Raw genomic sequence first — 17,349 nt, 5'->3', positions numbered from 1 at the left:
AATCCACCTTCACATTATACAGAGTGGTGTAGAGGTTAAACAGCTGTCTAATCCACCTTCACATTATACAGAGTGGTGTAGAGGTTAAACAGCTGTCTAATCCACCTACATTATACAGAGTGGTAAACAGTAGAGGTTAAACAGCTGTCTAATCCACCTTCACATTATACAGAGTGGTGTTAGGGAGGTTAAACAGCTGTCTAATCCACATTATACAGAGTGGTGTACATTACATTATACAGAGTGGTGTAGAGGTTAAACAGCTGTCTAATCACCTTCACATTATACAGAGTGGTGTAGAGGTTAAACAGCTGTCTAATCCACCTTCACATTATACAGAGTGGTGTAGAGGTGTTATTCGGAGGTTAAACAGCTGTCTAATCCACCTTCACATTATACAGAGTGGTGTAGTTAAACAGCTTCTAATCCACCTTCACATTATACAGAGTGGTGTAGGTTAAACAGCTGTCTAATCCACCTTATCAGAGTGGTGTAGAGGTTAAACAGCTTAATCCACCTTCACATTATACAGAGTGGTGTAGAGGTTAAACAGCTGTCTAATCCACCTTCACATTATACAGAGTGGTGTAGAGGTTAAACAGCTGTCTAATCCACCCCACATTATACAGAGTGGTGTAGAGGTTAAACAGCTGTCTAATCCTGTCTAATCCACTTCACATTATACAGAGTGGTGTAGAGGTTAAACAGCTGTCTAATCCACCTTCACATTATACAGAGTGGTGTAGAGGTTAAACAGCTGTCTAATCCACCTTCACATTATACAGAGTGGTGTAGAGGTTAAACAGCTGTCTAATCCACCTTCACATTATACAGAGTGGTGTAGAGGTTAAACAGCTGTCTAATCCACCTTCACATTATACAGAGTGGTGTAGAGGTTAAACAGCTTCTAATCCACCTTCACATTATACAGAGTGGTGTAGAGGTTAAACAGCTGTCTAATCCACCTCCACATTATACAGAGCTGTCTAATCTAATCCACCTTCACATTATACAGAGTGGTGTTTATCTAATCCACCTTCACATTATACAGGAGGTTAAAAACAGCTGTCTAATCCACCTCCACATTATACAGAGTGGTGTAGAGGTTAAACAGCTGTCTAATCCACCTTCACATTATACAGAGTGGTGTAGAGGTTAAACAGCTGTCTAATCCACCTTCACATTATACAGAGTGGTGTTATCGGAGGTTAAACAGCTGTCTAATCCACCTTCACATTATACAGAGTGGTGTATTTTAAACAGCTGAATCCACCTTCATTATACAGAGTGGTGTAAGGTTAAACAGCTGTCAGACATGAGAGTTTTAAACAGCTTTCTAATCCACCTTGATGTGAGAATGAGGTCTAATCCACCTTCACATTATACAGAGTGGTGTAGAGGTTAAACAGAGAATGGTGTAGAGGTTAAGAATCCACCTTCACAGATATACAGAGTGGTGTAGAGGTTAAACAGCTGTCTAATCCACCTTCACATGGTGTAGAGGTTAAACAGCTGTCTCAATTATTGACCGAGTGGTGTTAGAGAGGTTAAACAGATGTCTAATCCACCTTCACATTATACAGAGTGGTGTAGAGGTTAAACAGCTGTCTAATCCACCTTCACATTATACAGAGTGGTGTAGAGGTTAAACAGCTGTCTAATCCACCTTCACATTATACAGAGTGGTGTAGTCCAATCCACCTTCACATTATACAGAGTGGTTGTCTAATCCACCTTCACATTATACAGAGTGGTGTAGAGGTTAAACAGCTGTCTAATCCACCTGGACATTAAGAAGTGGTGAGCTGTCTCCACCTGGTGGTGTAGAGGTTAAACAGGTCCTGAGAGTGGTGTAGAGGTTAAACAGCTGTCTAATCCACCTAGTATGAGTGGTGTAAGGTTAAACAGCTGTCAATACCTCACATTATACAGAGTGGTGTAGAGGTTAAACAGCTGTCTAATCCACCTTCTGCACATTATACAGAGGGTGTAGAGGTTAAACAGCTGTCTAATCCACCTTCACATTATACAGAGTGGTGTAGGAGGTTAAACAGCTGTCTAATCCACCTTCACATTATACAGACTGGTGTAGAGGTTAAACAGCTGTCTAAACCTTCACATTATACAGAGTGGTGTTATCCAGGTTAAACAGCTGTCTAATCCACCTTCACATTATACAGAGTGGTGTAGAGGTTAAACAGCTGTCTAATCCACCTTCACATTATACAGAGTGGTGTAGAGGTTAAACAGCTGTCTAATCCACCTTCACATTATACAGAACCTGTAAACCCCAATACAGAGTGGTGTAGAGAAACAGCTGTCTAATCCACCTTCACATTATACAGAGTGGTGTAACCAACCTTAAACCCCAGAGAAACAGCTGTCTAATCCACCTTCACATTATACAGAGGGTGTTTAACCAACCTTAAACCCCAAGATACAGAGTGAGAAAACAGCTGTCTAATCCACCTTCACATTATACAGACTGGTGTTTATCGGAGGTTAAACACATGTAAATGCCTTTTACCAACCATTTTGGGAAAATTCATTTCACCAGTTTAAGGACCAGACATGATTTTGGAATATTTTTTCAGCAAATTGATGTGAGAATGAGGTTCCATGAGAATGAAGCCAAGAGCTCAGAGGTTTGACTTGAGTCTCAAATTGACCTCTTTAGTCTGAGGTGATGGCAATCACCCATAAAAGGAGAAGTCCATGTTAGTCGTACCCTGGATAAGAAGTGAGCTGTTCTGGACTGCAGGTCCTGAATGGTTGGCAATATAGTTGAGGAAGTACAGGCATACGGACAAGATGCTGAACTAACCTTGTAGCCGTGAACCAACCTTCCCCAAGAGATGCCCACGGGGAGACCAAACCAACCTCTGCCCACGGGTGAACCAACCTTAAACCCCAAGAGATGCCCACGGGTGAACCAACCTTAAACCCCAAGAGAACGGGGTGAAAAACCTTAAACCCAAGAGATGCCAACACCACCTTACCCAAGAGATGCACAACCAACAAACCCCAAGAGATGCAACACACAAACCCCACACAACAACAAACCCCAAGAGAGAATGTAGAAGTGACAACAATAAAACTCCCTTGAGGGAAGAAAACCTTGACAGGCTCACACACACACACACACAACACACACACACACGCACACACACACACACACACACACACACACACACACACACACACACACACACACACTCTTTCACAATCTGTCGCAGTTGCTAACGTCACACACCAGACATTTGCACAGTACTAACCTGTTCTGATTGGTTAAAAACATATTTGACCCATCTGTGACCTCTCACTTAACCTTTCCTCTGACCTCTAACCCCTAACCTCTGACCTCCAGGGGTCAGCGTACTCTGTCCTGGGTGTGGCCTGAGACGACCCTGGTGGGAGAGGAGCTGACTGACCGTCAGGCCGGACCCTGGCCCAGCAGAGCCCCAGGGAGAGAGGCCGAGACTGGGTCTGGAACCCCTGTTTGTACCCCCGGGGCTGGAGTTGTGGGAGACCACCCCGTGGCCGCGGAGGGGACTGGTACGCCTGCTTCGGTCCCTGTCCAGAGAAGGGGAGTCAGCATCCTGGAGTGTCCAGGGGAGCCTGGAAGGCCGTATTGCAAGACCCTGGTTCTCACTGGAGCTAAAGGGAATGATACAGGGTACTACCGCTGTTACTACAGAGATGTCAAGGCCGTCATCGACGGGGCCACGGCTGCTACTCTATATGTGTTTGTCAGAGGTGAGAGGAGCGTGTTTTATACAGAGAGACAGATGGACGCATGCACACATCCTGTGCTTTCACACACACACACACACACACACACACACACACACACACACACACACACACACAAGCACACACACACACACGGATTTTTCGTCACAAGCATTCATCTCTTGTGTACACACACAGCCAGTGGTTTTGAAAGTGGTGCACCATTTGTCTACACATCATCCATTTGTCTACACATTTGTGTACACATCATCCATTTGTGTACTACATCATCATTTGTCTACACATCATCCATTTGTTTACTACATCATCCATTTGTCTACACATCATCCATTTGTTTACTACATCACCATTTGTGACTACATCCATTTGTTTACACATCATCCATTTGTCACTACATCATCCATTTGTCACGCAGTGTCATCATCATCATCATCCATTTGTCTACTACTATCCATTTGTCTACTACATCATCCATACGTCATCCATTTGTCTACTTCATCCATTTGTCTACTGATCATCCATTTGTTTACTACATCATCCATTTGTACTACATCATCCATTTGTTTACTACATCATCCATTTGTCTACTACATCATCCATTTGTGTACTACATCATCCATTTGTCTACTACATCATCCATTTGTGTACTACATCATCCATTCCATTTGTCTACTACATCATCCATTTGTCTACTACATCATCCATTTGTTTACTACATCATCCATTTGTCTACATCATCCATTTGTTTACATCATCCATTTGTCTACTACATCATCCATTTGTGTACTACATCATCCATTTGTCTACTACATCATCCATTTGTGTACTACATCATCCATTTGTTTACTACATCATCCATTTGTCTACTACATCATCCATCTGTTTACTACATCATCCATTTGTCTACTACATCATCCATTTGTCTACTACGTCATCCATTTGTGTACTACGTCATCCATTTGTGTACTACATCATCCATTTGTCTACTACATCATCCATTTGTGTACTACATCATCCATTTGTGTACTACATCATCCATCCATTTGTGTACTACATCATCCATTTGTTTACTACATCATCCATTTGTCTACTACATCATCCATTTGTGTACTACATCATCCATTTGTGTACTACATCATCCATACGTCATCCATTTGTCTACTACATCATCCATTTGTGTACTACATCATCCATTTGTTTACTACATCATCCATTTGTTTACTACATCATCCATTTGTGTACTACATCATCCATTTGTCTACTACATCATCCATTTGTGTACTACATCATCCATTTGTCTACTACATCATCCATTTGTTTACTACATCATCCATTTGTCTACTACATCATCCATTTGTGTACTACATCATCCATTTGTTTACTACATCATCCATTTGTCTACTACATCATCCATTTGTCTACTACATCATCCATTTGTTTACTACATCATCCATTTGTGTACTACGTCATCCATTTGTCTACTACATCATCCATTTGTCTACTACATCATCCATTTGTCTACTACATCATCCATTTGTCTACATCATCCATTTGTTTACTACATCATCCATTTGTCTACATCCATTTGTGTACTACATCATCCATTTGTGTACATCATCCATTTGTTTACTACATCATCCATTTGTGTACTACATCATCCATTTGTCTACTACATCATCCATTTGTTTACTACATCATCCATTTGTTTACTACATCATCCATTTGTCTACTACATCATCCATTTGTCTACTACATCATCCATTTGTCTACTACATCATCCATTTGTCTACTACATCATCCATTTGTTTACTACATCATCCATTTGTGTACTACATCATCCATTTGTGTACTACATCATCCATTTGTTTACTACATCATCCATTTGTCTACTACATCATCCATTTGTTTACTACATCATCCATTTGTGTACTACGTCATCCATTTGTGTACTACATCATCCATTTGTTTACTATATCATCCATTTGTGTACTACATCATCCATTTGTGTACTACATCATCCATTTGTTTACTACATCATCCATTTGTGTACTACATCATCCATTTGTGTACTACATCATCCATACGTCATCCATTTGTTTACTACTTGTCCTAGACTGCATCTTTAATCTATATGGTTCACCAACCTCAATCACCAAATCACCCAAGACTTGAATGTGTTTTTATCTGTAAACCAAAGCAATCTGAAGTCTCCTCCGTCCAAGATATCGAGAGGTAGTTGACATTCATAATTTCAGTGTGTTCCCGTTAAAGTGCCAGTCATTTGGCTCGCTAGTGATTGGTTAATCTGTTCCATCTCTGGACCTGAACAGTTGCTGAGGTATGGTTTATCTATCTATCCATCTATTTCAGTCCAGTTCTGTTGTCGTGCCTTGAGTCTGACCCTGTCAGCATCCCAAATATTTCCCTGCTCCCTGTGAGCTCTGGTCAAAAGTAGTGCACTTTGTATGGATTAGAGTGCCATTTGGGATGCAGGCCCAGTCTTATCATTTCCACTTGGCTGTGGGTCGTTAGTTATCCTGTGGGTCTTGAGTTTCTCTTTTCTCTCGCTTTCTTTCTTTCCTCTGGTTTCTCTTTGTCTTGGGAGGAGGACAAGAACTTTACAGACGTTTTGTCTGTCTCCCTGAAAACAGATTTAAAGAGTTTGCACAGTCCTAACACAGTTCTGATTGGTTAAAAAAAACTCCCTGTTTAAAGAGTTTCTGACACTAAAAGTCCATCCAGCAGCTATCTGCAACTGTTAGCCTTGAGTGCTATTCATATTGTCATACCTTCTCACTGGCCTTGTACCATACCGGGATATTCGGTAATACCGGCTCTGAACACAGGGGGCGGTATTTTCAAACTCCACTGAGCCTTTGTAATCCGAAGGTTAGCAATGCTAAAAAATAAATGTAAAATCCCCTAGAGAATGCTAACTAAATGTTCATGAGCGAATGGAACATTGATCCAGGAGGGGATTCTCTGCTGTTACCGGCAAGCAAAGCTTGTTTATGAAGAAGCTAACCACAGCTAGAGAGCTAACTAGCCATTTTAAATCAAATGCACAACTGTAGAGCATTTTACTTAATAGTTATAAGATATCTAGCTGGAAAATGTTTAGTTGTGGATTCTAACTAACTAACTAGATCCTGAGGTTGGTGTGAGGAAAATGACGTCTCACTCAACGTCAACAAAACAAAGGAGATGATCGTGGACTTCAGGAAACAGCAGAGGGAGCACCGCCCCTATCCACATCGACGGGACAGTAGTGGAGAAGGTGGAAAGTTTTAAGTTCCCTGGCGTACACATCACGGACAAACTGAATTGGTCCACCCACACAGACAGCATCGTGAAGAAGGCGCAGCAGCGCCTCTTCAACCTCAGGAGGCTGAAGAAATTTGGCTAGTCACCAAAATCACTCACAAACTTTTAAAGATGCATAATCGAGAGCATCTGCTCCGCCCACAACTGTAAGGCTCTCCAGAGGGTAGTGAGGTCTGCACAATGCATCACCGGGGCAAACTACCTGCCCTCCGAGACACCTACACCACCCGATGTCACAGGAAGGCCATAAAGATCATCAAGGACAACAACCACCCGAGCCACTGCCTGTTCACCCCGCTATCATCCAGAAGGCGAGGTCAGTACAGGTGCATCAAAGCTGGGACCGAGAGACTGAAAACAGCTTCTATCTCAAGGCCATCAGACTGTTAAACAGCCATCACTAACATTGAGTGGCTGCTGCCAACATACTGACTCAAATCTCTAGCCACTTTAATAATTAAAAATTGGATGTAATAAATGTATCACTAGTCACCTTAAACAATGCCACTTTATATAATGTTTACAGACCCTACATGACTTAACTCATATGTATATTCTGTACTCTATACCATCTACTGCATCTTGTCTATGTATTACTCATCTCATATGTATATACTGTACTCTATACCATCTACTGCATCTAGTCTATGTATTACTCATCTCATATGTATATACTGTACTCTATACCATCTACTGCATCTAGTCTATGTATTACTCATCTCATATGTATATACTGTACTCTATACCATCTACTGCGTCTAGTCTATGTATTACTCATCTCATATGTATATACTGTACTCTATACCATCTACTGCATCTAGTCTATGTATTACTCATCTCATATGTATATACTGTACTCTATACCATCTACTGCATCTTGCCTATGTATTACTCATCTCATATGTATATACTGTACTCTATACCATCTACTGCATCTAGTCTATGCCTCATCTCATATGTATATACGCTCATCCATATATTTATATGTACATATTCTTATTCATCCCTTTACATTTGTGTGTATAAGGTAGTTGTTGTGAAATAGTTAGATTACTTGTTAGATATTACTGCGTGGTTGGAACTAGAAGCACAAGCATTTCACTACACTCTAGCATTAACATCTGCTAACCATGTGTATGTGACCATTAACATCTGTACTAACCATGTGACCAATAACATCTGCTAACCATGTGTATGTGACCAATAACATCTTGTTAACCATGTGACCATTAACATCTGCTAACCATGTGTATGTGACCATTAACATCTCTGCTAACCATGTGACCATTAACATCTGCTAACCATGTGTATGTAACCATTAACATCTGCTAACCATGTGACCATTAACATCTGCTAACCATGTGACCATTAACATCTGCTAACCATGTGACCATTAACATCTGCTAACCATGTGACCATTAACATCTGCTAACCATGTGTATGTAACCATTAACATCTGCTAACCATGTGTATGTGACCAATAACATCTGCTAACCATGTGTATGTGACCAATAACATCTGCTAACCATGTGTATGTGACCATTAACATCTGCTAACCATGTGTATGTGACCAATAACATCTGCTAACCATGTGACCATTAACATCTGCTAACCATGTGACCATTAACATCTGCTAACCATGTGACCAATAACATCTGCTAACCATGTGACCAATAACATCTGCTAACCATGTGTATGTGACCAATAACATCTGCTAACCATGTGACCATTAACATCTGCTAACCATGTGTATGTGACCATTAACATCTGCTAACCATGTGACCAATAACATCTGCTAACCATGTGACCAATAACATCTGCTAACCATGTGTATGTAACCATTAACATCTGCTAACCATGTCTATGTGACCAATAACATCTGCTAACCATGTGTATGTGACCAATACCATCTGCTAACCATGTGTATGTGACCAATAACATCTGCTAACCATGTGTATGTGACCAATAACATCTGCTAACCATGTGTATATAACCATTAACATCTGCTAACCATGTGACCATTAACATCTGCTAACCATGTGACCATTAACATCTGCTAACCATGTGACCAATAACATCTGCTAACCATGTGACCAATAACATCTGATAACCATGTGACCATTAACATCTGCTAACCATGTATATGTGACCAATAACATCTGCTAACCATGTGTAGGTGACCATTAACATCTGCTAACCATGTGTATGTGACCAATAACATCTGCTAACCATGTGTATGTGACCAATAACATCTGCTAACCATCTGCTAACCATGTGTATGTAACCATTAACATCTGCTAACCATGTGACCAATAACATCTGCTAACCATGTGTATGTAACCATTAACATCTGCTAACCATGTGACCAATAACATCTGCTAACCATGTGTATGTGACCAATAACATCTGCTAACCATGTGTAGGTGACCATTAACATCTGCTAACCATGTGACCAATAACATCTGCTAACCATGTGTATGTGACCATTAACATCTGCTAACCATGTGACCATTAACATCTGCTAACCATGTGTATGTAACCAATAACATCTGCTAACCATGTGTATGTGACCATTAACATCTGCTAACCATGTGTATGTGACCAATACGATTAGATTTGATTTGATCGCTTGGCGGGAGCTGCACAACAGTGAGCGACTCATAAGGCTCCGATCTCTCGTTGTTGTGTGCTTGTAAACAAACACCTCGTGACTGGGTGCTACCAAACACGCAATCTTTATCTCCTAACATACTGCACAAGGTGACTGCAGGTATTTACTTAAAAAGTAGCGACAAATATTCAGATATATTTTTAAAAAACATTAAAAGTAATCATTTCAACGGAATAGACTATATAAAAAAAAAACATCATGTGGCTATTTTCCAAATACTCCGGTATACGGTATATTCAGTATACTGCCCAAGCCTACTATTAGAGTATAAAAAGGTTGACTTTGATTTACTAAGTCTCTGCAGCTATCTGAGGGTTGGAAGGTCGGACTGGGACCATACCAGTATGACCAGACTGAAGGTAGAGCTGGGACCATACCAGTATGACCAGACTGAAGGTAGAGCTGGGACCATACCAGTATGACCAGACTGAAGGTAGAGCTGGGACCATACCAGTATGACCAGACTGAAGGTAGAGCTGGGACCATACCAGAATGTCCAGACTGAAGGTAGGACTGGGACCATACCAGTATGACCAGACTGAAGATAGAGCTGGGACCATACCAGAATGTCCAGACTGAAGGTAGGGCTGGGACCATACCAGTGTGACCAGACTGAAGGTAGAGCTGGGACCATACCAGTATGACCAGACTGAAGGTAGGACTGGGACCATACCAGTGTGTCCAGACTGAAGGTAGAGCTGGGACCATACCAGTATGACCAGACTGAAGGTAGGACTGGGACCATACCAGTGTGACCAGACTGAAGGTAGAGTTGGGACCATACCAGTATCACCAGACTGAAGGTAGGACTGGGACCATACCAGTATGACCAGACTGAAGGTAGAGCTGGGACTATACCAGTATGACCAGACTGAAGGTAGAGCTGGGACTATACCAGTATGACCAGACTGAAGGTAGAGCTGGGACCATACCAGTGTGACCAGACTGAAGGTAGAGTTGGGACCATACCAGTATCACCAGACTGAAGGTAGGACTGGGACCATACCAGTATGACCAGACTGAAGGTAGAGCTGGGACTATACCAGTATGACCAGACTGAAGGTAGGACTGGGACCATACCAGTGTGACCAGACTGAAGGTAGAGCTGGGACTATACCAGTATGACCAGACTGAAGGTAGAGCTGGGACCATACCAGTATGACCAGACTGAAGGTAGAGCTGGGACCATACCAGTATCATCAGACTGAAGGTAGAGCTGGGACTATACCAGTATGACCAGACTGAAGGTAAAGCTGGGACCATACCAGTATGACCAGACTGAAGGTAGAGCTGGGACTATACCAGTATGACCAGACTGAAGGTAGGACTGGGACCATACCAGTGTGACCAGACTGAAGGTAGAGCTGGGACCATACCAGTATGACCAGACTGAAGGTAGGACTGGGACCATACCAGTATGACCAGACTGAAGGTAGGACTGGGACCATACCAGTATCACCAGACTGAAGGTAGCACTGGGACCATACCAGTATCAACAGACTGAAGGTAGGACTGGGACCATACCAGTATGACCAGACTGAAGGTAGGACTGGGACCATACCAGTATGACTAGACTGAAGGTAGAGCTGGGACCATACCAGTATGACCAGACTGAAGGTAGAGCTGGGACCATACCAGTATGACCAGACTGAAGGTAGAGCTGGGACCATACCAGTATGACCAGACTGAAGGTAGAGCTGGGACTATACCAGTATGACCAGACTGAAGGTAGAGCTGGGACCATACCAGTATGACCAGACTGAAGGTAGAGCTGGGACCATACCAGAATGTCCAGACTGAAGGTAGGACTGGGACCATACCAGTATGACCAGACTGAAGGTAGGACTGGGACCATACCAGTGTGACCAGACTGAAGGTAGAGCTGGGTCCATACCAGTATGACCAGACTGAAGGTAGGACTGGGACCATACCAGTATGACCAGACTGAAGGTAGAGCTGGGACCATACCAGTATCACCAGACTGACCTGGGACCATACCAGTATGACCAGACTGAAGGTAGAGCTGGGACTATACCAGTATGACCAGACTGAAGGTAGAGCTGGGACTATACCAGTATGACCAGACTGAAGGTAGAGCTGGGACTATACCAGTATGACCAGACTGAAGGTAGAGCTGGGACCATACCAGTATGACCAGACTGAAGGTAGAGCTGGGACCATACCAGAATGTCCAGACTGAAGGTAGGACTGGGACCATACCAGTATGACCAGACTGAAGGTAGGACTGGGACCATACCAGTGTGACCAGACTGAAGGTAGGACTGGGACCATACCAGTGTGACCAGACTGAAGGTAGGACTGGGACCATACCAGTGTGACCAGACTGAAGGTAGAGCTGGGACCATACCAGTATGACCAGACTGAAGGTAGAGCTGGGACCATACCAGTATGACCAGACTGAAGGTAGAGCTGGGACTATACCAGTATGACCAGACTGAAGGTAGAGCTGGGACCATACCAGTATGACCAGACTGAAGGTAGAGCTGGGACCATACCAGTATGACCAGACTGAAGGTAGGACTGGGACCATACCAGTGTGACCAGACTGAAGGTAGAGCTGGGACCATACCAGTATGACCAGACTGAAGGTAGGACCCAGACTGACCAGACTGTAGGACTGGGACCATACCAGTATGACCAGACTGAAGGTAGGACTGGGACCATACCAGTATGACCAGACTGAAGGTAGGACTGGGACCATACCAGTATCACAGACTAAGGTAGCACTGGGACCATACCAGTATCAACAGACTGAAGGTAGGACTGGGACCATACCAGCATGACCAGACTGAAGGTAGGACTGGGACCATACCAGTATGACTAGACTGAAGGTAGACTGGGACCATACCAGTATGACCAGACTGAAGGTAGAGCTGGGACCATACCAGTATGACCAGACTGAAGGTAGGACTGGGACCATACCAGTGTGACCAGACTGAAGGTAGAGCTGGGACCATACCAGTATCACCAGACTGAAGGTAGGACTGGGACCATACCAGTATGACCAGACTGAAGGTAGAGCTGGGACTATACCAGTATGACCAGACTGAAGGTAGAGCTGGGACCATACCAGTATGACCAGACTGAAGGTAGAGCTGGGACCATACCAGTATGACCAGACTGAAGGTAGAGCTGGGACCATACCAGTATGACCAGACTGAAGGTAGAGCTGGGACCATACCAGTATGACCAGACTGAAGGTAGAGCTGGGACCATACCAGTATGACCAGACTGAAGGTAGAGCTGGGACCATACCAGTATGACCAGACTGAAGGTAGGACTGGGACCATACCAGTGTGACCAGACTGAAGGTAGAGCTGGGACCATACCAGTATGACCAGACTGAAGGTAGGACTGGGACCATACCAGTATGACCAGACTGAAGGTAGGACTGGGACCATACCAGTATGACCAGACTGAAGGTAGGACTGGGACCATACCAGTATGACCAGACTGAAGGTAGAGCTGGGACCATACCAGTTTGACCAGACTGAAGGTAGAGCTGGGACCATACCAGTATCACCAGACTGAAGGTAGGACTGGGACCATACCAGTATGACCAGACTGAAGGTAGGACTGGGACCATACCAGTATGACCAGACTGAAGGTAGAGCTGGGACCATACCAGTATCACCAGACTGAAGGTAGGACTGGGACCATACCAGTATGACCAGACTGAAGGTAGAGCTGGGACCATACCAGTATGACCAGACTGAAGGTAGAGCTGGGACCATACCAGTATGACCAGACTGAAGGTAGAGCTGGGACCATACCAGTATGACCAGACTGAAGGTAGAGCTGGGACCATACCAGTATGACCAGACTGAAGAGAGCTGGGACCATACCAGTATGACCAGACTGAAGGTAGAGCTGGGACCATACCAGTATGACCAGACTGAAGGGACCATAGACCAGACTGAAGGACCATACCAGTATGACCAGACTGAAGGTAGGACTGGGACCATACCACCAGACTATAGGACTGGGACCATACCAGACTGACTGAAGGTAGCACTGGGACCATACCAGTATCAACAGACTGAAGGTAGGACTGGGACCATACCAGTATGACCAGACTGAAGGTAGGACTGGGACCATACCAGTATGACTAGACTGAAGGTAGAGCTGGGACCATACCAGTTTGACCAGACTGAAGGTAGAGCTGGGACCATACCAGTATCACCAGACTGAAGGTAGGACTGGGACCATGGGACCAGACTGAAGGTAGGACTGGGACCATACCAGTATGACCAGACTGAAGGTAGAGCTGGGACCATACCAGTATGACCAGACTGAAGGTAGAGCTGGGACCATACCAGTATGACCAGACTGAAGGTAGGACTGGGACCATACCAGTATGACCAGACTGAAGGTAGAGCTGGGACCATACCAGTATGACCAGACTGAAGGTAGAGCTGGGACCATACCAGTATTACCAGACTGAAGGTAGAGCTGGGACCATACCAGTATGACCAGACTGAAGGTAGAGCTGGGACCATACCAGTATGACCAGACTGAAGGTAGAGCTGGGACCATACCAGTATGACCAGACTGAAGATAGAGCTGGGACCATACCGGTATGACCAGACTGAAGGTAGAGCTGGGACCATACCAGTATCACCAGACTGAAGGTAGAGCTGGGACCATACCAGTATGACCAGACTGAAGGTAGGACTGGGACCATATCAGTATGACCAGACTGAAGGTAGAGCTGGGACCATACCAGTATGACCAGACTGAAGGTAGAGCTGGGACCATACCAGTATGACCAGACTGAAGGTAGAGCTGGGACCATACCGGTATGACCAGACTGAAGGTAGAGCTGGGACCATACCGGTATGACCAGACTGAAGGTAGAGCTGGGACCATACCGGTATGACCAGACTGAAGGTAGAGCTGGGACCATACCAGTATCACCAGACTGAAGGTAGAGCTGGGACCATACCAGTATGACCAGACTGAAGGTAGGACTGGGACCATACCAGTATGACCAGACTGAAGGTAGAGCTGGGACCATACCAGTAGACCAGACTGAAGGTAGAGCTGGGACCATACCAGTTTGACCAGACTGAAGATAGAGCTGGGACCATACCGGATGACCAGACTGAAGGTAGAGCTGGGACCATACCGGTAGACTGAAGGTAGAGCTGGGACCATACCAGTATGACCAGACTGAAGGTAGGACAGAGACCAGACTGAAGGTAGAGCTGGGACCATACCAGTATGACCAGACTGAAGGTAGAGCTGGGACCATACCAGATGACCAGACTGAAGGTAGAGCTGGGACCATACCAGGATGTGACCAGACTGAAGGTAGAGCTGGGACCATACCGGGACCAGACTGAAGGTAGAGCTGGGACCATACCAGTATGACCAGACTGAAGGTAGAGCTGGGACCATACCAGTATCACCAGACTGAAGGTAGAGCTGGGACCATACCAGTATGACCAGACTGAAGGTAGGACTGGGACCATATCAGTATGACCAGACTGAAGGTAGAGCTGGGACCATACCAGTATGACCAGACTGAAGGTAGAGCTGGGACCATACCAGTATGACCAGACTGAAGGTAGAGCTGGGACCATACCGGTATGACCAGACTGAAGGTAGAGCTGGGACCATAGGTAGACCAGACTGAAGGTAGAGCTGGGACCATACCGGTATGACCAGACTGAAGGTAGAGCTGGGACCATACCAGTATCACCAGACTGAAGGTAGAGCTGGGACCATACCAGTATGACCAGACTGAAGGTAGACTACCATACCAGTATGACCAGACTGAAGGTAGAGCTGGGACCATACCAGTATGACCAGACTGAAGGTAGAGCTGGGACCATACCAGTATGACCAGACTGAAGATAGAGCTGGGACCATACCGGTATGACCAGACTGAAGGTAGAGCTGGGACCATACCAGTATCACCAGACTGAAGGTAGAGCTGGGACCATACCAGTATGACCAGACTGAAGGTAGGACTGGGACCATATCAGTATGACCAGACTGAAGGTAGAGCTGGGACCATACCAGTATGACCAGACTGAAGGTAGAGCTGGGACCATACCAGTATGACCAGACTGAAGGTAGAGCTGGGACCATACCGGTATGACCAGACTGAAGGTAGAGCTGGGACCATACCAGTATGACCAGACTGAAGGTAGAGCTGGGACCATACCAGTATGACCAGACTGAAGGTAGAGCTGGGACCATACCAGTATCACCAGACTGAAGGTAGAGCTGGGACCATACCAGTATGAAGCAAAATACACAGCGGATTTAACTTCTTTAGGAAAACAGCCCCTAATGTTGGAAACAACCATCTCAATGTTTTCATCCAGATTCACATGTATTTATGTTCAGAACTAATAGGAACTAATGTTGAATTAAACCAACCATTAACCTGTAATACAGGATAAGAAACACATGACGTGGCCTTCGAAGATGGATGTGATTATTCTAGTCCTCTCAGTACAGATGATCTACGGTCTTTTCTTCCACACTGCCTTTCACCACCAGTAATGATTGTGAGGGAAGCCTCTAGTCTAGGGTTGCATACAGTTTGGGGGGAGTGAGGGGGGACACTGTGGGGTGATGAGTATTTAGTCTCTCACCTCTTTCCTGTTCAGAGGTTATGGAGGCAGGGGAGATAGGGGAGGTAGGGGAGGTTATGGAGGTAGGGGAGCTAGGGGATGTTATGGAGGTAGGGGAGGTAGGGGAGGTTATGGAGGTAGGGGAGATAGGGGAGGTTATGGAGGTAGGGGAGATAGGGATGTTATGGAGGCAGGGGAGGGGGATGTTATGGAGGCAGGGGAGGTAGGGGATGTTATGGAGGCAGGAGGTTAGGGATGTAGGGGAGATAGGGAGATAGGGGATGTTATGGAGGTAGGGGAGGTAGGGGATGTTATGGATGTAGGGGAGATAGGGGAGGTTATGGAGGTAGGGGAGGTAGGGGATGTTATGGAGGTAGTGGAGATACGGGATGTTATGGAGGTAGGGATGAGATAGGGATGTTATAGAGGTAGGGGATGTTATGGAGGTAGGGGATGTTATGGAGGTAGGGGAGGTAGGGGAGTTATGGAGGTAGGGGATGGGAGGTAGGGGATGTTATGGAGGTAGGGGTTATGGAGGTAGGGATAGGGGATGTTATGGAGGTAGGGATGTTATGGAGGTAGGAGATGGGGGGATGGGATGGTATGGAGGTAGGGATAGGGAGGTTATGGAGGTAGGAGATGTTATGGAGGTAGGGGATGTAGGGGATGTTATTGAGGTAGGGATGATGTAGGGGATGTTATGGAGGTAGGGAGATAGGGGATGTTATGGAGGTAGGGAGGTAGGGGATGTTATGGAGGTAGGGATGTTAGGAGGTAGGGATGTTATGGAGGTAGGGATGTTAGGAGGTAGGGGATGTTATGGAGGTAGGGGAGGTAGGGATGTTATGGAGGTAGGGATGTTATGGAGGTAGGGGATGTTATGGAGATAGGTAGGAGACGTTATGGAGGTAGGGAGTGGAGGTAGGGGATGTTATGGAGGTAGGGGATGTTATGGAGGTAGGGAGGTAGGGATGTTATTGAGGTAGGGATGTT

At 45.0% G+C, this 17,349-nt stretch overlaps 1 protein-coding gene across 1 annotated transcript in view; it reads left to right on the top strand.

Annotated features, from left to right (window-relative positions):
- LOC135572088 (vascular endothelial growth factor receptor 3-like) overlaps nucleotides 1-17,349 on the top strand; it is a 153,175-nt gene that overhangs the window by 81,937 nt on the left and 53,889 nt on the right. Inside the window, exon 3 of the mRNA XM_065019103.1 lies at nucleotides 3,368-3,756. Within this exon, the coding sequence (XP_064875175.1) occupies nucleotides 3,368-3,756 (389 nt within the window). The remainder of the gene's footprint in view (nucleotides 1-3,367; nucleotides 3,757-17,349) is intronic.

The sequence above is a fragment of the Oncorhynchus nerka genome, linkage group LG6 (genome assembly GCF_034236695.1).
Source record: "Oncorhynchus nerka isolate Pitt River linkage group LG6, Oner_Uvic_2.0, whole genome shotgun sequence".
NCBI lineage: Eukaryota > Metazoa > Chordata > Actinopteri > Salmoniformes > Salmonidae > Oncorhynchus > Oncorhynchus nerka.
This window is presented reverse-complemented; position numbering and strand designations above follow the sequence as displayed.